At 51.7% G+C, this 24,299-nt stretch overlaps 2 protein-coding genes across 21 annotated transcripts in view; one reads left to right on the top strand and one right to left on the bottom strand.

Moving 5' to 3' along the window:
* Positions 1 to 17,555, top strand: part of STX18 (syntaxin 18) — a 127,937-nt gene extending 110,382 nt beyond the window's left edge. For 18 of the 20 annotated variants that reach the window (XM_044767840.2, XM_070506239.1, XM_070506240.1 and 15 more), the window contains 5 exons: positions 1,809 to 1,897; positions 11,376 to 11,434; positions 13,557 to 13,626; positions 16,124 to 16,204; positions 16,947 to 17,555. In XM_044767840.2, the coding sequence (XP_044623775.1) occupies positions 1,809 to 1,897; positions 11,376 to 11,434; positions 13,557 to 13,626; positions 16,124 to 16,204; positions 16,947 to 17,042 (395 nt within the window). In that variant the 3' untranslated portion in view covers positions 17,043 to 17,555. Of the gene's footprint in view, positions 1 to 1,808; positions 1,942 to 11,375; positions 11,435 to 13,556; positions 13,627 to 16,123; positions 16,205 to 16,946 lie in introns of all 20 variants that reach the window. The other 2 variants (XR_011502360.1, XM_044767845.2) reach the window with 2 other exon arrangements.
* A 446-nt stretch (positions 17,556 to 18,001) lies between these two features.
* NSG1 (neuronal vesicle trafficking associated 1) overlaps positions 18,002 to 24,299 on the bottom strand; it is a 31,788-nt gene continuing 25,490 nt past the window's right edge. The window contains exon 5 of the mRNA XM_044767848.2: positions 18,002 to 19,848. Coding sequence (XP_044623783.2) covers positions 19,648 to 19,848 — 201 coding nt within the window. The 3' untranslated portion in view covers positions 18,002 to 19,647. The remainder of the gene's footprint in view (positions 19,849 to 24,299) is intronic.

Here is a 24,299-nt window from a genome sequence, read left to right as displayed (position 1 = left end):
AAAAATTAACTTAAAATTGGCCAAAGGCCTAAATGTAAGAGGTAAAACTCTAAAATTCTTACAAGAAAACTTAGGGGTGAATCTTTACCCAATTTATGCTGGGTTCTGATGTGAACAGTGTTTCAGTTTTTAATTTTAGTGTTCGTATCCTTAAAAAACAAAAAAGTAAAAGCTTGACATAGATACCATCATGAGGACAAGTAGGAGACAGAGGGCTCCAAGGCCAGGAGTGGGATGCGTGAAAAGTACAGGTGTTCCCATCTCAGAAAACACCGCCTCAGTTCCTAAAGGTGTTTTCAGCCTGTCTTTTATAAATATGTGTTTAATTTATAAATTATATATATATATTTGTTATATAAAAACTATACATAAATCTGTCTTTTATAAATATGGTAACAGTTCTGGTAAAATCAGCCATCCAGCCATTTTTTTAAACTTGCACTAAGTCAGGGATGACGTGGAGTTTTTTGTGATGATGTATCCCAAATACCCATCCTCTGTACACATGGTCTGCCTATCTGCTTTCTCTAGATTGGTACTGTCATGATGTCCTTTTCCCTTATCAGTCTCAGAACAAAAACTCTGGACTTTTGCTCATCTTGAGGGGCTGAGATCAGCTACGGGAAATTTACTGAGATTGAGGAAGAAAAGAAAAAGCAGCACTATTTGCCCTTGAGTACTTGGCAGCCCACTGACAAGCCCAGGGACACCGCTGAGACACCAGACACAAGTCACCTTTAGAAACAGAGACTTCATTACAGTCTCCACTGCAGAGCATTCCCTTCCACCCACCCCCCGCTCCCACCCGCCCCCTTGCCATACAGGCCTCTCTAAGCTGCAGCCCAGCCCTTCCTGAGAGCGTCTGCTAATGGTGCGTTTCATCGAGGATCCACCACATTTATGTTGACAATGGTCAAAAAGTTCTCTAGATTCAAACGTTCCTACACTGCCAGTTAGCAGGTCACATCCAGGTATCTATCCTGGAGTACACCTGCGTGCATGCAGAGCATGGACTGGCACATGGTACCATTATACTAGTGAAAAACCCAAAACAACCAAAGGTTTATCAGTGGAGTTACGGTTACGTAAAGAATGGTGTAACCTTGCAATGGAATATTTGCAGCAATTTAAAGGAAGGAGGTAGATCTGTGTGGACTGACATAGGATGATCTCCAAGATACATTGTTAAGTCACGAAAAGCAAGTTTTAGAACAGTGTGTTACCACTGATATCTTTGTGAAAAATGAACCACCACACACACAAAACTAGGTATTATTTCTGGGTTGAGGTGGAGGAGGCAGGGCATTGCCTGTCTGTTTGAATGTGAATATACTTAGATAAAGTCTATGAAGCTACATCAAATCAATAACGGGTTACTTCTGGGAGAGGAAGAGGATTAGGGAATGGTATGTCACTTCTAGTATTTTTATGTATATATATATATAAAATTTTCTTTTTACAACCAAAATACCCATATATTTTACAGTCTTTAGAAGGGAGAGGGATGATGGGTGTAAGTTTAGAGGTAAACTGCGCTTGAAGACTGGTCCTGAAGAACGTCCATGTGGTTTGCAACCACTGCTGAAATCACTGCGATACTGAAACTGTGCGTAGGTCCCCTCTACCCATGCTCACACGTGCACATGCAGGTCTAAACACCGTAGGAGAATCGGGCTGCCCTGCCTGAATATTAGCCGACAGACTGAATATGAACAAAACTGTCAGTTTCTTTTCCATCTGATAAACCAGCCTATTCTAAAATGAATATTTTGCCTTCTGTCTATTTTTAACTTTTTTTTTTTTAACAGAAAAGATTCCAGCTGAAGCACAACCTGAATTGCGAAGCTGGGGAGATGGCAGAGGTGAAGACGAGTTATCGCCGGAGGAAATACAGATGGTAAAGCTCCTCTCTGCCCCGTCGTGTACTTCCAGCTGCTTTCAGTAAGAGTATTTCATTGAGTAGGGCGTCATCCTGTGTGCCCTGGCCCTGATTTTTATACCGAGTTTTTAAAATTATAAATAAATATTTTAGGTACATCTTTTCCACATAATTTCCTAATTCTTAATTTGCTTTTCATATATTTTAAATTTGCAGTAGCATAGTTAAAGACGAAATTGCCTCGGAATATTTTTACTAAGATTAGATGTCTTTTCAGCAGAGTAAAATAGTCTTCTAAACTGAGTCTTTTATGATTGCTGCTCTAGTGCTTTTCAATTGTTTGAATTGCCGGTGGTGTGGTACTCTGAAGGAAGCATAAGTAACGACGGAAAATGAAGAGAGTGACGCCTTAGCTGCTCACACAGCTCCTGCCAGTTGCCTGTCCCCTGGCTGCTGGTACTCTAGTTTGTCATCCTTGGGGGAGTCTCGAAACAGATAGCTTTGGCAAGAACCCCTCCCGGCTCACTTCCAGCAGTGCCTGTGCACAGCTCCCCTGGGCCTGATGCTTCCTAGGGCTGCCCGCCTAGCACTGTCCTCTGCCAGAGAGTTGACACGCTGGCTCCCACCTAGTACGCTTACCAGCGGCTGTACCTGACAAATGACGGCACCTTAATCTCTGCAGCAGTTCACAGCGGGCAGAGCTTCTAAGTTTTCTTTTTCTCCATGATACTCTTAGTAATCACACTAAGAGGTGGTGGGGCCTTACCATCTCCTTTTAACTTTGGCAAAAAGCAGGAAAGTGTCTTGCCCAAGGTCCCCTAGTTAATAAGTGCTAGAGCTTATTAATAATCAGTTGGTAGATTTCCAACCCAAGTCTCCTTCTCAAGAAGATAAGTGGAGCATCGAGCCAAAGCTCTGTTGAGTGAGCCAGGGCTCCAGTCTTCTCCCAGCCTCAAGCCTCTCAGACTGAGGCATTCGTGCTGCCAAGCCCTTCTTTTCACTGTCATCTTCACATCTTACAGGACTCAAATGTTATGTCTTTGGAGATGTCTTCCCTGGCCACCCAACCTGAAGTGGCCCCCAGCCACTCTGTCCCTGTACCCCTCTTCATCCTCCTCCCTGCACTAGAATACAGGCCCCGTGAGAGCAGCATCTTGTCTGCTCTCAGTGCCTTCTTCCCAGAGCCTGGAAGAGTGTTGGTAACTTTTGTTGAATGGAAGAGTGACTCTGAGTATAATTTAAAGCTATAGGTGTTTTAAATTGTAAAGCAGAATCATCAGCAGGAACTACTAGAATATTCTGTCTAGTTTTAAGTATTACTATTATTATTTCTACTTAGGAATACCTTCTGCATGCCAAGCCTTTTACATCTCGCCTTGTTTAATCTTCATAGCAACCCAGTGCAGTAGGAATTATTCTCCTATACAGTTGAAGAAAACAAGGCACAAAACCTCCAAAGCCCTCCCAAGGCTCCAGAGCCAGCAGCGCAGCCGAGCCACGCTCTGTGCCCTGAGCCCTGGCTCCACGCCCTGGGCCTTTTTACCGTATCCCAGCTCACAGGAGTCCCAGTGGGATCTGGTGGTGTAGGTGATGTGGCTGCGCAGGAGCTGTGTAACACACTGACGTGGCAGCCTGGCAGAGGAGTCAGCCAATGGCTCGGGGCCCCACGAAGTGGCGTGGCAAATGCAGGTCTATAGGCCGGGCCCCGCAAGGGAGGCCAGGCGCACGTGTCTACTCTCTTGAACATTGGCTACCGGGGGCTGAGGACTGGCTTTGGAATCCTCTTGCTCTCCAGACCTCCTGTTTCTTCTCCAAGCCTGCATGAAGGACTGAAACCCCTGCAGCGCTCACAGTGGGGTTATCGACTGAGTGAGCTGACTGAGGTGCATGCCTCACAGGGCCAGGCACACAGTGGGTGCCAGTACCTGAGTTCTCTGGGCCCTTCTCCTTCAGAGTGGCAGGCTGTGCAAAGAGGCAGAACAGCTGTCCCCTGCACAGGGCGGAAGAAACTGGGTATGCTCGGGCTCTTGGGTCACAGCTGCACGTGTGCAGGGAAGGACTGCGGTGTGCATGCTGCACTCAGGGCAGGATCAAAGGTCATGCAGAGCAGCAGCTGCAGCTCCATGGAGTTTCATACATACTTTATGCTCAGTTCCGTTTCACAATTATTTATGCACCCAGATGAATGGTTTCCCTTTAAAATAGCACCTCAGAAGCTTGATTCCACTGAAGGTACTATTAGCCATACTTTCCTGGGATGGACTTTAGGGCCGCTTCCTCAGAGCCTGTGGTACTTTTCTGTGACATAATAAGCAGAGCTATCTTTGTCCTTTATAGACAAAAGTAATTCTGAGCTCAGATACCTTAGAGGGGCCTACCAGGCCCCTGCCTTCCACTCCAGCTTCTCTCATGTTGCAGAATGCACCCTCTGACTTTGAGGACGTGCTCAGTGCTCACCAGACCCAGGCAGATGTGTGACCTGGAAGCCTCGAGGTATAGAGGTGGCTAGAGGAAGACAGCAGCATGGATTCCGGTCAGCCACTGTTGCTGCCCAGTGCAGTGGAGAGATGAGCAGGGCCTTGGCCAGAGAGTGGCAGTGAAGGCAAAGATAAGAGCTATGTCAGGGGAAATGGACTGGACTTGGTGATCCATTGGAGGGTAGTAGGGGTGTGAGAAAGTGAGAAGGAGAAGGAGCCTGGAGCCTTCTAACTTGGGTAAACAGGATGCCGGCAGGGGGAGAAGGGAGGGCGCACAGAAGGTGGGCAGGCGAGGGCGGGCTGGGAGATGAATTTCATGGTAGACAGGTGTGAGTCTGAGGCCTGTGGGATGCCTGCGGGAGGTGTCTCGTGGGCTGGGGGATCCTGGCCTCGGGGCTTGGGCTAGAGATGCAAATGCGGGAGACATCTGACTGCTGGCGTCTGAAACAGCCTGTGTAGGGGAGAGAAGAGAAAGGCCAAGGACATCACCCCAGGGACACTCCACTAGAGAGCAGGCCACGTGGAGAAGCCACCAAGTGAAAGCGAAGAACAGTTAGATCATGCTCCTTCCTAGAGCCAAATGATGGCAAAAATGCCTTAAAATCTCGTAGTTTTTCTTAAATTTGTACAAAGTAATTTTATTAATGAAAATGATGTCATGTTCCCCCAAATATTGTAGCATGACCACATATCTTTGCTAGAGATAAAAATGTGTATAGCACTATCTCTTTGTTAAGAAAGAAACCATTTGTATTTAAGTAGAATTTTACCTTCTATTTAGAGCTTTTTTTAATGCACTGCACTACTCTGCCTAAAGGAAATAGCTAGAATAACAGTAGTCGTTTGCCAGAGGATTTTGCCTTTCTCCTGTAGGCAGTGGTGAGTGGCAGAGGTTTGCTAACCTTGCAGACGCATGACTTATGAGCCTCTACGTGTGTGAAGGGTGGACCAGGGGAAGGCTGGCAGCAAGGATATCTATAAGCAACTGATGCTCAGTCCCGTGAGGGATGATGAAAGAACATGGGCTTTGGGACTAGACAGAGTTGGTTATGAATCCTCTTTATATCACTTACCGTCTGTGTAATTTGTGGCAAGAAAATTAGCCCCACTGAACTTTCACTTAGTAAGAATCCACAGCCCAGCCAGTGTTGGCCCCCACACGGAGAAGCTGTTGCTGTGCCTGTGCTCTCTTGCCTTCACTGCACGTGTGCGGGTGTGATTCAGCTAATTTATGTGAAAAATAAAGGTTCATTTCATAAGACTCTTCTTTCCATAATGACTATGGATGCATCCCACTTCCATTTCATCTTAGTGTCCTAACTGAATCATTGTCTAAAAGCTTGCCAAAGACCATTCCCAATAATGCTAGTCCTTTAGGCTTTGCAGTGTCAGTGACTTAGCAGAACTAGCAAGACCGCCCTGATTTTTACTGCATTACTGCAAGTGGATTGGGCAAAAGGACATCAGGTTCAGTACTTTTATGACAAGCTATTTAATGTTCAGCTAACTTCTTTCTTAATTAGGAATAGTAGCTAAGTACCATATCTTCTTAGTCTAACCCAAATCTTACTAAAAGGCTCAACTCTGAAAACAAAGAGAAAGAAGTACTCTGCTATTGGTTTTAAATTGGAAAGTGTTTTAGCAAATTGTGATCATAATTCATAATCACTGTTCTGGAATTTTTCCTCAGGGTAAAATAATGAATTAAGCCCTATAATAGCAATTTAATTCATTATTTCACCCATAGGAGCAGTTGTTAACATGTTCCAAAATGGTTGCAGAGTATTCTATGATTTGCACAACAAACTTCCATTTATAACTCATGATACAGGTATATTAATGCCTTTGAGTTAATATAAGCAGATGTTTTGTGGTCAGGCCAAGTGGAGCCAAATTGTTTTCTGAGGTTACATTGAGAAAATACCTCCTTTTCTAAGCCTACATTCATTTTACCTGTGAAACCATCTGCATATATTCCTTGCGATAATTTTTAAAGACATGAATGTGACTTCTGTTCTTAAATCCACATGAAAGGTGTCCTTGGCCCCTGGAAGCACAAGGCGGCTAGCTGACAGGGCCTGCAGTCTGTGGCCAGGCTCAGCTCACACACTGAGAACACAAGAATTGTTGGTAGAATCTGAGCGCCATGCGAGGGCTGGAGTCCAGACCCTGGCAGGTTCACAGTGACACGAGTTGGGATCAAGGTGAGGGTTGCAGATGAGTGCGACAGCGTTTGGCACAGAAAGAGCACACTTGGCAGAGCCCAGGGAGGGCCTGGGTGGTGGGCTCTTGAGCCAAGGGGCAGACTGCTTTCCAGGTTAAGCCCATGGCTTCTGGCCCCTGTGGGTTCCTGGTCTCTGGTTCAGTTAGCTGCTCTTGGCTCTGGGCAGTGCAGATACTTCTGGGCCTCATTTTATCCTCAGTGGCTTTTGTGGGAGTGATTTTCTTTTTAAAACCGTAGTAAAGAGGATTAGATTAGAAAAGTTTCTGTAACAGTGTGTTCGCAATGTAGATTTGTATCCTTTAAACCAGATTATAAACCCTTTTGTGGGCCCCTGATTGAAAGTCTGAGTGACTTCCAAATGGAATAAAGCAATTAAATAGTATTGCTTAACATGCATGTAACACACACTGTATGTTATATGTACTGCTCCAAGCACTTCAGTGTTCATTAATTTATGCCACCCCATTTGGTAGGGACTATTGCTGGCCCCATATTACAGGGAGCTCCCAAGTCCTAGACTCTTAAACATGATGCCTACCACTGTGGTTAGGGGGCCAAGGGGAGGCTGCTGGGGGCATTAGTTGGCACTGAGGGAAAGTATTGTATTTTGGTGTGAGATCTAAACAGTATGAAGCGAAATGGGCCATGGCAGGGAGCCCAGAGTGGCGGGCTGGTTACTGTCACGGTTGTAGGACTCTACTCACCCACCTTACCCATTTTCTAGGCCTCATCCTCTTTTCAGTGACTCACATCGATGGACAAAGTGTTTCATAGACTATGGTGGGTTTGTCTTCCCAGGGCCTATAGGTGCCCCTGTCCGTGGTGCTGACCGTGGAGATGAGGCCTCTCCTTCAGCATTGCACCTTGTGAAGTACTTGTCTCTGCGGGGACACAGACACCAGCTGCTGTGACTGCCAGTGAGCCCCAGCAGACGACACTGTGTACACATTTCTCATGCCTGAGAGTGAAATGACCAGGAGTCACAGCGGCCCTCTGGAATTTGAAACTGAGAAGTAGAAGGGGCCTTCAAAGCATTTACTGACTCATTTTGCACATATGGAATCTGACTCGAGAGACTGAATAATAATAATTAACATTTAGTGAGGGCTTACTGTGTGCCATGTACTTTGGTAAGCAACTTACATGTATTAGCACATGTCTTCCTCCTAATGATTCTATGAATTAAACACTATTATTTCCCAATTTTAGTGATGACAGAGGCACAGAGAGGTTAAGTTACCTGCCCAAGGTCATTCAGCCTAGAAGGTGAAGGAGCCATCCTTCCCCACCCTCAGAATCAGGCAGGAAAGGAGGAGACTCACCACATCTGTTCACAGAGAGAAGCTGACAGGCCACCCTGAAGTCCAGTGAGTGGCCCAGGGTCAGCTGAGCAGTTCCCACGAGGCCCCTGGCATACCCACCGCCTACTGCTGCTGCCTAGCATTGGCTGCTCCCTGCCTTCCTCAGCAGATGAGAAGTGAGGGTGAGGTCTGCCATTGAGACAACCTCGGAAACCATCCTGAAACCTGGTGCAAGCGAATGTCGTCAGCAGCCTGGCCGTTATTGCCTCTGCCTGGGCCCTGCCAGATCTCATTAAGTGGCTACCCTGCACTTGGCTTGGGAGACAGGTCTTGTGGTTTTTTAAAAACGGCAGTCCTCTGAATGGAGGCTGCTCTCCTTAAAGCTCCTGCCTTTGGCAGACATCTCTCTTCAGCCCTTATCACTGCTTGATCCCCTGAGGCATTTGTTTCTCCCACTTCCTCCAGGGACTGGGTATTTCTTCCATGGCATCAGGATCCCATGGGTTGGAAGGAAATTGGAGCCAGAATCTGGTCCCAGTGCTCACTGCTGCCAACAGGAGCCCTTGCGAAGCTGCAGTTACCCAGAGGCCTGAAAGGAAACGCAGCGCACTGCCACATGCCCTCAAGTCGGGGACACAGAGAAAGCTTTGTTCCCGAGGAACGCTCCAGTCCCTAAATCACCTTGAACCTGTAGTTAATTTTGTTTAGGAACAGTTTAAAAACGTAAAAGGACTGTGGATTTAAAAGGTTAGGGCCATGTTCCATCATTAGAAAAATTCAAAAAAATTCTCCCCACCAAAAAAATCCCAACAAGCCGAGTGGGACCTGAATTAGTCCAGTTAGCACCTACCTGCAGAAGTAATTGTATTGCTCCTTAAATACTGGACTTTTAAGTAGCTGCTGAGTTGACAGTTAACAGAACTGATACTTTCAAACTCAAAAGTGAAATTTCTCCTCTCTTAAATAGCCTTCTTGATGCATAATTCGACAGGCCATGGCAGTACCATCAGTAGCCAGCAGGGCAGCCTGACTGGCTGAGGTGGGCCTGCAGGGAGCTTGCCCAGCACTCTCCCACTCCAGAAGCTTGGCCACCTCCCCCCTTTTCTGACCCAGGATGTCTGGGATGGAGTGGAGGCCTCTTGTGTTTTGACAAGCAGCTGGGGCTGAGAAATGTCAGGCCCTACACTGGGCTCGTGGCCCAGAGAAGAAAGAGCACCCTGCCCCAGGAGGGAGACGGGCCCCTGCACCAGTGTGAGAAGTGCAGTGCTGGAGTCAAGTATGGGGAGCTTTTCAGAAAGAGAGAGGGCACGGTAGAAAGTGACTGAATCTGCCTCAAGGTGTCTGGTCACTGAGAAGGTGCCTGTGCTGGGTTTCGAGGGACTGTTCGGAGTTCCCCAGCCGGGAGATAAAGCCATCCTAGGCTGAGAGCCAGCCTGCGCAGACTTGAGGTGGGGATCGCAGGAGATGCCCACGGAAGCGGGCAGTGGTGGGGTCATGGGGAACACTGCTCCTTGGACCTGATCTGTAAGCATGACTGGCATTTTAGATCACTTTGACCAAGAAGTGAACGACAGATTGAAGGCGAGCGAGAGAGTATGGGGGCGGAATTTAGACGACAGGGAAGGAATGAGTACAGCAAGCGTGTCAGGTAAAACTGGCCGACAGGAATGGAGGGTGCGAGCATGGAGCACGGTGCTGAGTGCCTAGGGGAGGGGCTGGAGATGAGAAGGACAGCTGAGGAGGCCCTGCCCAGAGGAACAGAGGCTCCCTGAGTCTCCAGTGAGTGGAGTGAGCAAGGCAGAGGTGGGGGTTAGGGAACACAAGGAGGGGTGAGGAGGTGTAGCAAAGGGAGCAGCATGGGTGGGTGCAGAGGTGAGAGCACAGCTCGGTCGCTCCCTGGGGAAATGGGAGGGAGACGGGGTTGGTGAGGGAGAACGTTGAGTCGCTGCATGTGAGATGCGCGCAGGCCCATGGTGGCCATCGTGAATTCCAGAAGCATTACCTTCTTTCTCCTTTGTTGCTTTACTAAGCAAATGAGAACCAGGTCTGCAGTCAGTTTGCAAAGCCTCTGGAGAGCAAGGGCTTGCCTTTGTTTTGTTCCTCTACACAGCACCTGGCGCAGAGAATGCCTCAGAAAATATTTATGGGCGTGCCTGCAGGTTTAACAGATGTGAAAGAAAGAACATGAATGATGCTTTTTTCTTTTTTTTTTAAAGATTTTATTTTTCCTTTTTCTCCCCAAAGCCCCCCAGTACATACATGTATACTTTTAGTTATGGGTCCTTCTAGTTGTGGCATGTGGGACACCACCCCAGCATGGCCCAATGAGCGGTGCCATGTCTGCGTCCAGGATCCAAACTGGCGAAACCGCAGGCCGCCAAAGTGGAGCATGCGAGCTTGACCACTCGGCCACGGGGCTGGCCCCGTATGATGCTTTTTCAAAGTTGAGCTCAATATGGTTCTCACCCTCGAGCAGCTCATAGTCACACAGAGTTTGGGACAAGGCAGCAAGTGATTAATATCCTAAGAGGTTTTCAGAAGATGTTAGGCCAAGATTAGAAAAATGACAAAGAACTTTGAGCTTGGGCCAGGGATGGTGTCATGGAGAAGGTGGCATTTGAGCTGGGTCTCTGGGATGTGGGGCAGGAGATGGAGGACACTTCCTGCCTGTCTGCGCATTCAGGGAGTTGAGTGGGCACACGAGGACAGAGTTGCTGGTCTTGTCCATGAGGGGAAGGAGGAGACTGTCCTGGCCCACACTGTGGTGAAGCTTCAGATGCTCCATGCTTTTGTTTGGCCAGAATCCAATTAGTAAGAATGGCCAGGAGGGCAGCTGACCTCTCTCCTGAGGTAACTCAGCTCTGACGAGCTCCCTGGCTGTCAGGCGCAGGGTGGCCATCTTCACCCAGATTGCGCCCTGAAGCCTGGTCACCAGCCTGAGCACTAGGAATGCAGCTTCTCTGGCTCCTGGGCCTGTCCCTGTTGTGGATTGGCCATGGGCAGAGCTCTGAAATCAGACTGCATCCCAGTGTAGTCTGCCACTGCCCTGCCCTCAGCAAAGCCACTCAACCTCACTGCTCCGTTTAAAGGTCAAGGTGCCAGAGGCAGGAAGCAAAGGCCCGTGGGAGCCCAGAGGAGAGGGCAAGAAGGATAACTGAGGCCGACCCACGCTCCCTGTGCTCTCCATCCATCATCATAGTCGGCTTGCATAGTTGCAGCTCAAATGAATGGGAGGGAAAAGTCAAGCCACAGGCAGCCCAGCTGTCCGTCGCATTTTCATTTTCTTCCTGAAGCAGGGATAATGTCACACCACTGCTCAGGGCCTTCCAGCAACGCCATGTTGCTCCGTGCTGGAATAGGGACTCAGTGGTGCCTCCCGGAGGATGGATCAGAGATTTCTGTACAGACAGCTTGCTGCACACTTGCCTTTGGCTGCATCGCTTTTGAGACTGAAGTGCAGTCTGATGTTATCCTTAATGTGTTTGTTTCCCCAGTTTGAACAGGAAAATCAGCGCCTCATCGGTGAAATGAACAGCCTGTTTGACGAAGTGAGGTATGTATGTAGTTCCTTTGTGAGCTGATGGCCTAGTTTGCAACTTTTCTAGAAACTAGGAACTTCTTTAATTTACTTTGGTGCCCAGGCATCCACATGCATTGGGCCAAATGCAGTGCCCCTGAGCCATGGAGGGGGTGTGGGGATGCTGCCCAAGTTCACAGACTCCCTTCAACCTGTGGGCCTGTAGGAGGTAAGCCCCTGCCTGCTGCTACGAGGCTTCCAGGTGCTGCTCCACCCAAAAGGGTCACTTAGTGACTGCAGATGGATCACCAGATATAATGACCACCACCAGTTAGGTGGCTGTTCACATTTACTCCTCTAAGATGAAATGGGGGACCTTGTGACAGCTGACAAGGGGAAACCTGCTCCTGCAAATGGCTCCACTGGGCCGGTCACCTCCTCACCAAAGGGATCAGCAACACACAAGGCAAGTGGCCGTGGCCACACATGTGTACCATCGCTGGCCCTCCAGGGAGATCATTCAGGGGCCTGTTTCCCTGGGAATGTCTGGAGCGTTCTGAAAGGAAGGCCTGGGCCTTTGCAGAGCACTGAAACCCTTGTTGCATCGTGGGCACTTCCCAAGAGAGAAGGACTCCTGATGTTGCACCCACACAGCCCTGAGACTGAGTAGAGATGTTGCCCTCTGACAGCTACCCCCAGGGCTTCTGTGGCCTTTGCCCTCCAAGGGGGCCTCCTAGACCTTCCTCTGAGACTTGGCTCTCACTGTCCCCAGCGCAGCTCCACTTGGCTCTTCCTGCCAAGTCTCCTTTCCTCCTCTCCTTATGTGGTCTGGAAGGAGTTGAGGCCCGCCTTCACATACCGGGGAGCACCTCCGCTCCCTCCTGGGCTCAGCTCTGTTCACTGTCCCACAGCCTCTCACCTCCTGCCACTTCTGCCGCTGCCTGTGCTGGGACAGTGGTTAACTTCAGCCCTGTCCCTCGTCTGTTTCTGGCCATACACCACCCCCTCACTAACCCCCAGGGGCATCCATGCTGCCCCGAAAACAGAGAAAAGCTCAGACACTCAGTTGCTGAAGCTAGATCTATTTTCCAAGGGAATCAGAAGAGTTTTTTGTTTTGGTAGAGTGTGGGTGAGTGATAAATAAACTCTTTCTGTTAACCTACTGAGCAGTGACAAAGTTGGGTCATCACCATATTCAGAGGTTTTCTTTTGCATCCCCACCACGTGTTACTGTGGTTAGTAGGCTAGGCACAGGCCTTACTATTAGGAGACTGGGATGGGGCCGTGTGCTTCTGGCCCCACGCACTGACCCAGAAGGCCGGGGCACTGAGGGTCGGCTCACGTGGGAGGGCACATTTCCAAACAGTCCAGTGCACCTCACGAAGCTGGGAGACATTACAGGGGAATGGGAAGCAGGGTGAACCTCCCTCTGCCCGTCTCTGCCTTCCCTGAGCCTGACCTGGAGTCCTCTGCCTTTGTGACAGCTGACGTGGAGTCCCCTTCCTCTCTCATGGCTGACCTGGAGTCCCCTCCCCCTCTCTCGGATGACCTGGTGTCCCTCTCTCTCTCAGGTGACATAGCGTCCCCTCCCTCTCTCATGGATGACACGGTGTCCCTCCCTCTCTCACGGATGACCTGGTGTCCACTCCCTCTCACGGATGACACGGTGTCCCTCCCTCTCTCACGGATGACCTGGTGTCCACTCCCTCTCACGGATGACATGGTGTCCCCTCCCCCTCTCACGGCTGACATGGTGTCCCTCCCTCTCTCACAGATGACCTGGTGTCCACTCCCTCTCTCACGGATGACGTGTTGTCCCCTCCCTCTCTCGGATGACATGGTGTCCCCTCCCTCTCTTACAGATGACATGCTGTCCCTCCCTCTCTCACAGATGACCTGGTGTCTCCTCCCTCTCTCTCGGACGACATGGTGTCCCTCCCTCTCTCTCGGATGACATGGTGTCCCCTCCCTCTCTTACAGATGACATGCTGTCCCTCCCTCTCTCACAGATGACCTGGTGTCCACTCCCTCTCTCACGGATGACATGGTGTCCCCTTCCCTCGTATTTAGAAGAGACAATTTCTTTAGAAATGTGTGACATTTCTGTTAAGATTACCAAGTACTAATAGTTAATATGTAATCTATTTTTTTAATGAAGGCAAATTGAAGGGAAAGTGGTTGAAATTTCCAGACTCCAAGAGATATTCACAGAAAAGGTTTTACAACAGGTAAGAAAAAACAGTTTTTAAGTTTTAGCTTAAGAGGACTATCCAAAGAACTCAGGGCACTTCTCCTGAGGTCGCCTGGCCTCTGTCCTGCGCTCCCAGAGTGGGTGCCGCTGGCCAGTGTGCACGCACAGAGTGTCTCGGGGGAGAGCCAGTCACCCCCTGAGAGGGCTTTGTGTCTGGGGAGCTCTGCACATGGGAGCTGCTGGCCGGCCAGGCTGGGCCCACAGCCAACCTGTGCAGTGGCACACAGAGGAGGTTCTGGCAGATCAGGGTCTGGATGCCTTCAGGTAAGCTGGGCAGCCTCTCTGAGCACGGCTTTCCCATCTGTAAAAAGGAGGGGCCCTTGCAGGGCTGTTGGAAGGTTCAGCCATAACCCATGGCAAGAGCCCGGCACAAGGTCTGATGGGGAGTAGCTTTTCAAATGCCAGGCCCGTGCCACGTTGGGTGTCGTGTTCTCGCAGGAACCATCATTGTTCTCTTAGGTGGATTTTCATGTTGTTTCTCCCTGCCTGCCGTTCTGAAAGTCTTTCAGCCGGTCACTGGCAAAATTTTTAGAGACCTGATAAATTTGCCCTTTTTTAAGCATCCACAGACTGTGGAAGGGTTTGAAAGACAAAATCACTTTTCTCCACTGTGTTAAACTGGCTAGTTGGCTTAAGATACTCCACTCACAGAACGCCCCTAAACCACACAGCCGGAGTCAAATCACTGTAAATTAGGCACGTAGTCTAACGACGATTTGGAAGGTTAGGTTCATGTGAGCTGCCATGTGTAAGAGCACGCTGAAGCAGTGTGCTGAGGCTTCACCTCGAAGCCTGATGGCCGTCAGTTCAGCCGCCTGACACACAACCCTTCAGACTCCCTCTTAGATCGCACGACTTGTTTGCAGAGGCAGCTCAGCATGGTAGAAAGAGCTCAGAGGCCAGGGCAAGTCCGACAGACTGCTCTGAGCGGGGCTCCCCAGCACACATCGTGTGACCTGGGGCTCTCCTGAGCCCCGCTCCCTGCTCCAAAATGTGGCAGGTGTCCCCTGCCTCACTCTCAGAGCCAGGGAACAGGAAGTGCCTGACCCACTCCTGGTACCCAGCAGGCTCAGTACGTGGGAACTCTGTGACTTCTAGGTGTGGCTGCGACAGATGTGGGTGATGCACTGTGTCCCCAGCACAGCCAGTAGCCGCTGGCAAAGGGGACTTCACCGCTGTGTACCTTACGTGCAGTGAAACGCTGAGGTCTCAGTTGGCAAAATGCAGTAAAAGTCAGCATTGCCCCGGTCCTGGCGCTCCTGCGCCCAGCCCAGCTGCTGAGGAAGGAGTACCGGTGGCCATTGACAGCTGGTTCTTGGTCAGGAAGTTGATTCAGTTCGGAAGCAGCTATTCCAGAGTCCTGGCTGTGTGCCCGAGGTGGCAGAAAGGAGCCGCTCACCCCACAGCCCAGCTTCTCCACACCCCAGCCGCTCGGGCTCCGCCTGGGGAGGGATTCGCAGAGCGTGCGCTCGGGCCTTGCCTGGCTTCTCAGGAGTTTCTAGGACCCCAGAAAAGCTGGGTCTGTCTTGCCCTGTCCATCTGTGTTGAAGGGTTGTTCATGCTGGCTTCTCTCATAGAACACTGGCAGTGCTCAGTTAGCACCCACTGTGAGATTCTCCAGACAGGCGATTCTAGAGCAAAGCAATCGCTGGCCTGTGTCCTTGGACCACGTAACATTCATTGCGAGGAGTCGGGCTGGAGAGCCTGCCTTCCTCTCCAGTTCTGTTGGTCAGGTTTCTCTGAAACCCGCACTAGCGTGCATTTCTCCCTCCCTCCCCCCGCTCCTCCCCCCGCCTAACGCAAGGGGAGAGACCCCTGCTCCTGAGGCCCGCCTGGCATTGTTGACTCCCGTGTGGAGTGGCGGGTGCTTATTAGCCGGATGTTCCACGTGCCGGACCAGGATCCTGCAGTTCTGAAGCTTTCTAAGTATCTGGAGTAACATTTTTTGGAAGCATCCTGCATTCCCTTTTGCTTTTTAGATTTTAGCTTTTTCTTTAGAGATACGATAGTGAAACCCAGAGCACTTTGCTGAAGCCAGCATGTGTGTTTGACAGCACTTGTGCTCTGAAGCTGCCTTCTCTGTACTTCATGAGGAATAAAGGAGAGACTGGAGGGAAAGCCCTGGGCATGTGGTGGCTGCTCTGTAACCACCAGCTCTTATGTGTTTGTCCCTTACTGTCCGGCGAGTGGCACAGCAGAGGCAGCAGCTGGGGTGGAAGGGGCCCTGGGGTCCAATCCCAGTCCTGCCACTTGGTTGCTGTGTGACTTTGGGCAAGTTATTAAACTTCTCTGAACCTTAAGTTTCCTTTTTGGAAAATGGGGGTGCTGCCTACCCTCTGGGGTGCCGTGAGGATTCCTGGGTTCATGTGTATAAAGCCCTGGGCCCTTAGTAAGTGGCAGTTACCAGTTTATCATGATGTATGCTTGGGGAGGAGGAGGTGGCTGTGTTTATCTGCCACTCTTTTCTTCCACAGGAAGCTGAGATTGACAGCATTCACCAATTAGTTGTAGGGGCAACTGAGAACATAAAGGAGGGCAACGAAGACATCAGAGAGGTGGGTACTCTTTGGGCCCCCGAGTCTGACTTGGCGTGGCACTGAGTCCAGGCAGTAGCATTTGCTTCACTGGCAGGCTGGTCTCACAGCCGTGCACTGGATGGTCACATTCCGTCCCCGCCAAGCCCAGGGCCCCACTGTTACCAAGGCAATGGCTTGCCCCCTCCACAGGAGCCCTCTGGGGCACGTGGGGTCGCTCTCAGCAAGGGTCAGACCAGCTCCCTAACTCCAGGGGTTGGCCCCACTGGAGAAGCTTGTTGGAGCCCCGCCCAGAGCCAGCGCTCTGGCTGCTGTTTACGGAGTCGTCTGTGTTGAGGGCATGTCTTCTGAGTGTGGTCCTTAGGTTGACATGGAGTGTTCCTGGGCGCCCCTGCCAGCGCGTTGCTGGGAACACCAGGCAGGGTAGACGCAGTGCTCCAAGCCTAAGCTCCAAGCCTAAGCGGGTGGTTTTAACCCTGGGGCACACACGCGCCATTTCTGGAGTGTCGTGTTTCCCGGGGAATTGTGCAAGACCTCTGAATACTGGCTAACCAGTGAGGGAAATACAACCTGTTTATCTTCTGATGGGTTTTAAACCCACTTTGTGGTTTTGCTTATTAAGCCATGTATTCAAGGTAAGCTTAGGGTCAAGCAATACACACCAAGATAAGGAGAGTGCATGCAAACAGATAAAGCATTTGAGGGCCTTGTAAACCCAAATCCTATGTGGTAAAAATACCTGTGCTCCTGTCCCCCACCCCAGGCCATTAAAAACAACGCCGGCTTCCGAGTGTGGGTCCTCTTCTTCCTGGTGATGTGCTCCTTCTCCTTGCTCTTCCTCGACTGGTACGACAGCTAGGCTGGGATGTCGTGCCTGCTGGCCTCGGGCGGTGGGTGCGCTACAGGAACTTCCACCTGGTCACTTCTGGCCAACAGGGCGCTGCTGTGTGTCTCTAGCCCCAGAGTGTGGTTGTGACCAGATTTTATCACAGAGCCATTTAGGGAGGGGGGCTGGGACAGACATGTCCTGTCATCAAAGGGATGCCCCAACCTGTGCTTTGAAGACTATTTAGTAGCTGAGAAAGAAAACACCGCGAACTGAAAGTACTCTGTGGCGGCATTCCTGAGGCCAGATGGATGACACGGAGAGGCGCTCGTTGGTACCTGCACCTGAACGGGAGGCCGCCTCCCGCTCCGCCAGCTGTCCAGGGCCCACAGGAAGGCACCAGCCTTTCCCGCCTGGTGGCTTCAGGGAAGAGCCCTGGCTAATAACGTCTCACAACAAACGATCGCTTCTTTGTTTCCTGTGGCTTCTTGTCTGCCTGAGCCAAGTAGAAAATAAAACTCACCTTTGCCTTGGTAATCTACTAAATACGGTTACAGCCACTTAACATATTGTCACTGGCTCCAAGTTTAGAAAGTCAGTGGACGCCTGCTTGCCTCCTGTTGGGGAAGAAGTGTGGGGACAGACCCTGGGGCATTTAGCAAGGCGCCAGGCCTGGTCCTCCCAGAGGTGCTGCCCCGGACACTTTCCCCACAGGGCAGGCAGGGGGTGTGGGAGGCCTGACTTCCTGCCACGGGGACCCGAGGAGCTTTTCTTCAGAGAAGGAGCTGGGCCTGCTGCTCTGGGGCCTGTGCATCTGACCCTCTAGGAAACATAAACAGAAATGTCTTTTTGTAGTTGGAAGCACTAGGCATCTGCAGCCACATGTGTGCAGAGAGCATTCTGGTGTCCTCGGGGCCCTGCCTCACACGGGTGCGGATTCTGCACTGCTTCTCGCGAACAGCATGTGCTGTACAGACAGTCCACCGGGCAGCCACAGGGATCCTTGTGTTCTTTATTCGCACAGAGTGAAAATGTCAAAAGTTACATGTGAATGAATTTACAGTCAATAAAGTACACGTCTACTAGAACAGACAAATGGGGGTGGCCTTGGCACTGTGTTTACATGGGCTCAGCTTCGTCTACAGATCTATCTATGCCGAAGAGTTCTGGCATGAAGTTATTGCTCTATACATTCCCCACAGCTTCACGGCCTCCGTCACAGCACACGACTCCACAGTGCACACCCACTGCTCTGAGCTCACAGTCATTGTTTCAAAACACCCTTGATAATAAAATATAGTTTACGTTTCAGAAGCACATTTCAGGAAATAGTAATGGAGCTGAAAATGATCACCATGCTTGTTCACAACAGATCTTACACTATTTATCATTTATTTTTGATCTACTAAAAAACAGTGAAACTTTTGACATATCCACCAGAAACAACACATTCAAATAACATGGAAGAAAATGTCTGTGAATCTTTCTACTTAACTGTCTTACACACTTAGTTTATCTAACTGGCAATTTTGTAAACATATACTTTAATGTCAAGGTTCAGGTTGAAACATAATTTTCTTACAAAGATTGTGACTTGAAATGTCATAATTGGATTTGAAAGGTGCCACTCCAGCCCCCCACCAGCCTTTCCTGCCTGTTGACAGCAAAGCAGTTATATCGGTTTTATCTGACCAGCAATTACATTTTCACTTTTCCCATCCAGCTAATTCTTTAAAAACTGACTTGCTAACAGGGCTATTGGTGCAGATTTATTCATAATCAAGTGAACAAAAGGGCCAGTGGGGTTTCATTCCTATTCAGCACGTCACAGAGCAGACGGACTACCTACAGGGAGGGCAGTTCCGCAGCCTAGACCCCGGGGTCCTGTCTCTCCAGAGTCCCTGCAGCTCACATGCTTTTTGACAGAGTCTGCATGCACTCGAGTGAAACAGCCTCTCTACCCAGTGGAGCCCTCCGTACCAAGATGCCAACGCCAGAGGCAACTGAGTGCGTTCTGTCGACAGTGGTAATAGAACCACCTGAGTGTGCCTTGTGGCAGTGCACTTGCACACTTAGGGATGAGCACAGGGAGGAGAGGCGGCATCTGCCACCCAAAGTCATTTCCCCTTCCTTCTTGACCCCACTCACTACAGCGCGTCTTGGCGATCGGCACTGTGGCCATCTGATGGCGGGTGGAAGAGACGTGAAGTGCTGCTCGCTCTGAGCAAAGCAAGGGGTCACTCTAGATATGGCTATGGAGGCAGGTTTGCAAACAGCAAGGTCGCTTTTAAAAAATCAGTATCACAAAATGCATTATTTATCTGAAGTCCGAACCCCTTGCGTATCCATTGTAATTTGTTTTTTGAGAGCATCCAATAAATCCCAGTAAAGTCGCTAAATTAAGATTCCTTAACATGAAAGACGGTGTCGGAGCTCTTTAAGCAATGCTGATATGCACTTGATTGTATGCCCATGGGGGGTCTGCAGCAAGTTTTATTTGCAAAGCAGCATTAGCAAACAGAAGCAGTTGCACCATAAATGATAACCTCTAAATTATCATAATTATATTTAATGAAATGTCCCTCAAAGTCCCTTTGTTACCTTCAAGTGACACATTGTAAGGAACCTGCCCATCTCGCTAGGCCGACTTCTCCGCAGCTTCCGTCTCCTGTTCCGACAGCTTCTCTTCCGACAGAACGGACATCCACGGCGACACCGAGCGGGTGATGCTCTGCTTGGCCAGGTTGTAGTGGTTTATGACGGTGTAAAATTTCTCCCGGGCGTTGGAGTCTTGCTCCGCATAGTAGCTCTCCAAGCCTTCTGGAATGCACTGGGTGCTCTGAAAGACAAGAGGCCGCTGAGGCGCACCCCTCGATGAGGAGGGATACCGCGTGTCCACTTAACACCCGACGTGCTTACTGAGCACCTTCCCTGGGCTCGGAGGAGAGACACAGATAAGCAAAACTGGGCATGGATCTGGCCCCCAGGGCACAGCCACCGATTAGATCATAGCAGAAGAGACATGTTTAACCAGGCCATGATGGAGGGGCACTTGGGCTCCAAGGCCATGTGTGTGATGGGACAACAGGCCTTCCTACCTCACTGAGGATCTTACGCTAGCCATTTTAAATCTCCTAGGATGAAGCTTTTGACGTGCCCACCAGAAACAACATACTCAACTAGTGAAGGAAAGGAAGTCAGAAAGGCTTCCAGTGAGCTGGCTCCTTCCTAGGCCTCAGCCAGCTGAGCGGGAGGGAGGGCAAAGGAGACAGGCCTGGGGCAGGAGACTGAAGGCAGGCCAGTGGCCAGAACAGAGGAGTGGGAGCGCGGTGGGAATGCCAGAAAAAGAAGGAAAGGGTCAGGGGGTCAGGCCACACACCACCTGCAGGGTCCTGTCAGGGAGTATGAGGGTGACCTTGTGATCCAGGGTGCAGCAGGAAGTCACTGAAGACCAAGACTGCCTGTGGGGGTGGGGTGTCCCAGGCAGCCAGCTGTCCCCTAAGGAAGAGGCCTGTCCTCAAAGGCCATGGAACAGCCTTGGGGAGGTGGGGTTCAGATGACTGGAAATCCCTGAGGTTACACGTGGAATTCTGTTGTAGGGGCGTTTGGGGAGGGCTCAGTCCATAGTTCTCAGCCTATAAGGGGCCTGGGGCCCAGGGCTGCCTCTCCTTGTCAATCCAGGAGCCACCGCCCACCAGCTGCTTGGAGCACACTGTCTCAGCACGTTCACCGAGCCCACAGGAAGGCACGGTGGGGCTGGGAACCGTCTTCCACCACGTGTCCTCCCGGAGTGAAGTGGGCCCGTGGTACCCAGCTAAACACCACATTTCTCAGCGCTCCTTGTAGCCCGGTGAGGCCCTGGGACTAAGTATGGTCAATGGGATGCGAGTGGATATGACAGGAACAGGTTCTGGGCTGGGCCTTTAAAGGGCAGCACCTGCCCTCCACTGCTCCTGTGGCCCCTGCTCACCGGCTGACTGCCCAGAGAAGGGCAGCACTCGGGGCTGGCAGGGCAGCCCAAGACAGGATTGAATTGGGCTCCAGGAGGACCTCACGGGCACCACTGCCTTTCAGCTGGGGCTTTAAGATGACAGAGAAATAAACCTGCCATCTTGTGGAAGCAACCAAAGCGTGGCATGAATGTCAAGGTCTCCTCAGATAGTGAAGTGACACTGCAGTTAAGACCGGGCCCAGGCCGCAGCCACCTGCACAGTCACCTGGAAGAGTTTTAAAACCCAGATTCTTAGCCCCACCCCTCAGAGTCTGACTCAGCACATCTGTGCCGTGGCAGTCTGTATTTTTAACCGTCTCCCAGGGGATCCCGAAGCTCTTGCAGCATCTCGGCCAAGGCCACTTTGCTGGCAAGTGCAGAGCCAGGATCTGAAGCCGGTGCACCATCCACAGCACTCCAGCCAGCTCCTGGGGCTCAGCGAGAAACCCTTGAGTTTCCACTACAGCTGCTCCGAGCATCTGTTTACCCCCCTAGGGCGGGCACAGGGTGGAGAACCTGACAAGATCTTTGCTGATGTCTCCAGGCACCTCAGACCATCGCTAGGATGGCCTGTGGGGGCTGCTGCGCCGGGGACGTGGACGTCCCCAGGGAACCTCCGCTGGGAGTCATCTGTGCCTGAGCTCAGGTTTTCTTCAATCTCTGAAGCTCAAGGCACTTAGCTCTGCGCCCCAGTTAAGGGGCTGCTCCTTGAAGCCTTCCTGCAGATCCTGGGCCCGCCTGCCCTCCCCCCTACCCCCGCCGGCAGCAAAGGAAAAGGACCGGGTTCTGCCGCCCAGGCTGCTGTCTTCCTCCTCTGACCTCCTCGTAGCGGCAGGTCGCCCAGTGCCTGCCATGCACATTCTCGCTGTGAGGTGGCTTCCGTCAGTCCCATCTCATAGACGGGCCACGTGGGACCCAGGGAGCTGAAGCAATGCTCCAGGCTCCCCCAGGTGAGCATAAGAACCAGACTCCAGCCGGGGCCTCCTAATCAGAGTGCTCCAGACCCCAAACCGTGTCACCCCTGAGGCTGCCGCTCAACTCAAAGACAGGACAGTGAGAAACCAAGGTGATGAGCTCCACCCCAGGGGCGAACAGGGCAGAACTGCTCTTTTCTGGAATCAACCACCAACAGTCTTAAATTCAGCCAGTGTTTACCAAGTGCCAGCTCCAGCGCGCAGGGCCTCTGGAGTGAGCCTCAGCTCCTGCATCCTGGCCCCTGCTGGGCTCCACAGCCCGCTGCAGCGCTGGCTCAGCCTCAGTGCCCTCAGGGTGCTAGGCAGCTCCTCTGTGGCGCTCAGGGAGCCTGAGAGGCCCACCCCATAGGAGCTGCTGTGACTAGAACTGGGTGAACCTGCCGTCTGTATGACGCCCTTGGTGGGCATCAGGGTGTAACATCACCCTCTGAACCCAAAGGCCCCACCCATGTGCGGACCCATTTGACACTGCCTGGCTGCTGCCTAGTCTCAGGAACAGTGACAGGGCTGAACATGTGATTTGTGGAGAGAGAGAAGGGACAACATCTCAGTTGTGGAAAAGATCCCATTAGCAGAGTTAATGGCTGACTGAGTGTAACCTGAGGGTCTTGTTCTGTCTCTAAGTGAGCAAGCTCCTTCTCCAGGCAGATGGTTCTCACAGGGGACAGCGGCCTTGTGTCCAGGAAAAGGAGTGTGAAGTTAACAGGGGCACAGGCTCTCTCACAGGTAGGCTGCCCATCAGGTTTAGAAGCCGCTTGTGCCAGGTCTGTGCCAGGCACCAGGAATACTAAGAGGAACAGGCCACAGCCCGGGCCAGCGGCCCTACCAGCCCCTGGGGACCTGCCTGTGGCCTTCACTCAGCAAATCCAGCACTAGGAAGGGGCAGGTCTGGCCTCTCGGCCGAGGGAAGGCAGTGCCATTGAGCGTGGTCAGTGATGGTGTGTGCCTGGTCCAGCACCTGGCCCACAGAGCAGCTGTTTTGTCACTGCTGGATCTGGAAGATGGCGGGTGGTAAAGGCTGGGACTTGGTTCGGGGGAGGGGGCTTTCAAGAGCACTGGGATCTTGCAGAGGTTTACAAACAAGTCGATCCTGGCTGCAAATCCATATGCCTCTTCCCCAGGTCGGGGCCTGGGGCCCAGGCGGGGGCCGTGGCTATTCCCCTGTTGGCATTGCTGTAGCTACTGCCCCTCCTCAGAGACAGTGACTCACTGCCACCGGTTTAGCAAGAGGGAAAATAATAGATGCGTGCTTTCCCCTCAGCCCTACACCGCCCTGCCTCTGGAGCACTGGTTCTTCTTCCTACCAGCTCATCAAACCCTGAAAGATAAAGATGAGAAATACCTGCCAGCCCCCTGGGAGCACAAGGAGCTATTTCCAGAAGAGAAATGATGGAGGGGCGCATGTGTTGATTGCCCAGCGCTGCTGCTCTGCAGCGTGTCAGAGGCTGAGGCTGAGGCTGGTAGGAGCCTGGCCCACGTCACAGGCTGAGTTCACCGGAGTCCGCTTTCCCTCTGAGCCTCGGTTCCCTCGTCTATAAAATGGGGCTAAGGAGTCACACCTCTGGGGTTGCTATGCGGACTAAAGTCAATGTAGGCCAGCTCAGGTAAGAAGCCAGGATGTGTCCAAGGTTACACAGTGGACAGAAAAGATAAAAAGCCAAAAAAGGCCACCGCTGAAGTGATGCCCTCTTCCCCTCAGCATCCTGAGCCCGGCCACAGCTGCACAGGCAGACACTTCGTGCAGCCAGGCAGCCGTGCAGCATGCCTCCCTGGCCAGCCCGTCAGGCCCTGCAGGGCGCCTTGGCCCCTGGCCACCAAGCCGGCGGCTGCCCTCCTCTCCAGCCTGCACTGCACCTGCTCCTCGCCAGCACAGGGTCCCAGGGCCTCCTGAGGCAGCCAACACCTGCTGAGCCGTGAATGACTGCTCCAGATGGGGACAGGGCCTCCAGGGACGGAACAGCCCTGCCCACAGGTGCCCAGGCCACGGAAGAGAGATGTTACCGATGCCAAGGCCGCCCACACAACAAGGCTGTGAGAAAACGCCGGGGAGGCCCCATGGGGGCCTGGTGGTGGGCGAGAACCAGGGGCAAGGAAGCCACCTGAGGGCACATGGAGCTGCATGTGAGTGAGGATGGGGAGGGGCTCCCCGGGAAGCTGCCACCCAGGCCCGTCGGGCCGTTATGTAGGAGGACTCTGACAGAACTGCATGTCACCTGCCGGTGGTCTTGAGGAGGTCACCGACCCTCCCTGCGCCTCGTCCCTCAGCTGTAAAATGAAATGATCATCAGAGTGGTGAGGTGATCACGCAAGCGTGCTCTGAACAGC

This window comes from Equus asinus, chromosome 3 (genome assembly GCF_041296235.1).
Source record: "Equus asinus isolate D_3611 breed Donkey chromosome 3, EquAss-T2T_v2, whole genome shotgun sequence".
NCBI classification, from domain to species: domain Eukaryota; kingdom Metazoa; phylum Chordata; class Mammalia; order Perissodactyla; family Equidae; genus Equus; species Equus asinus.
Note: the sequence above shows the minus strand (reverse complement) of the source record. Positions and strands in the feature narration are given on the sequence as shown.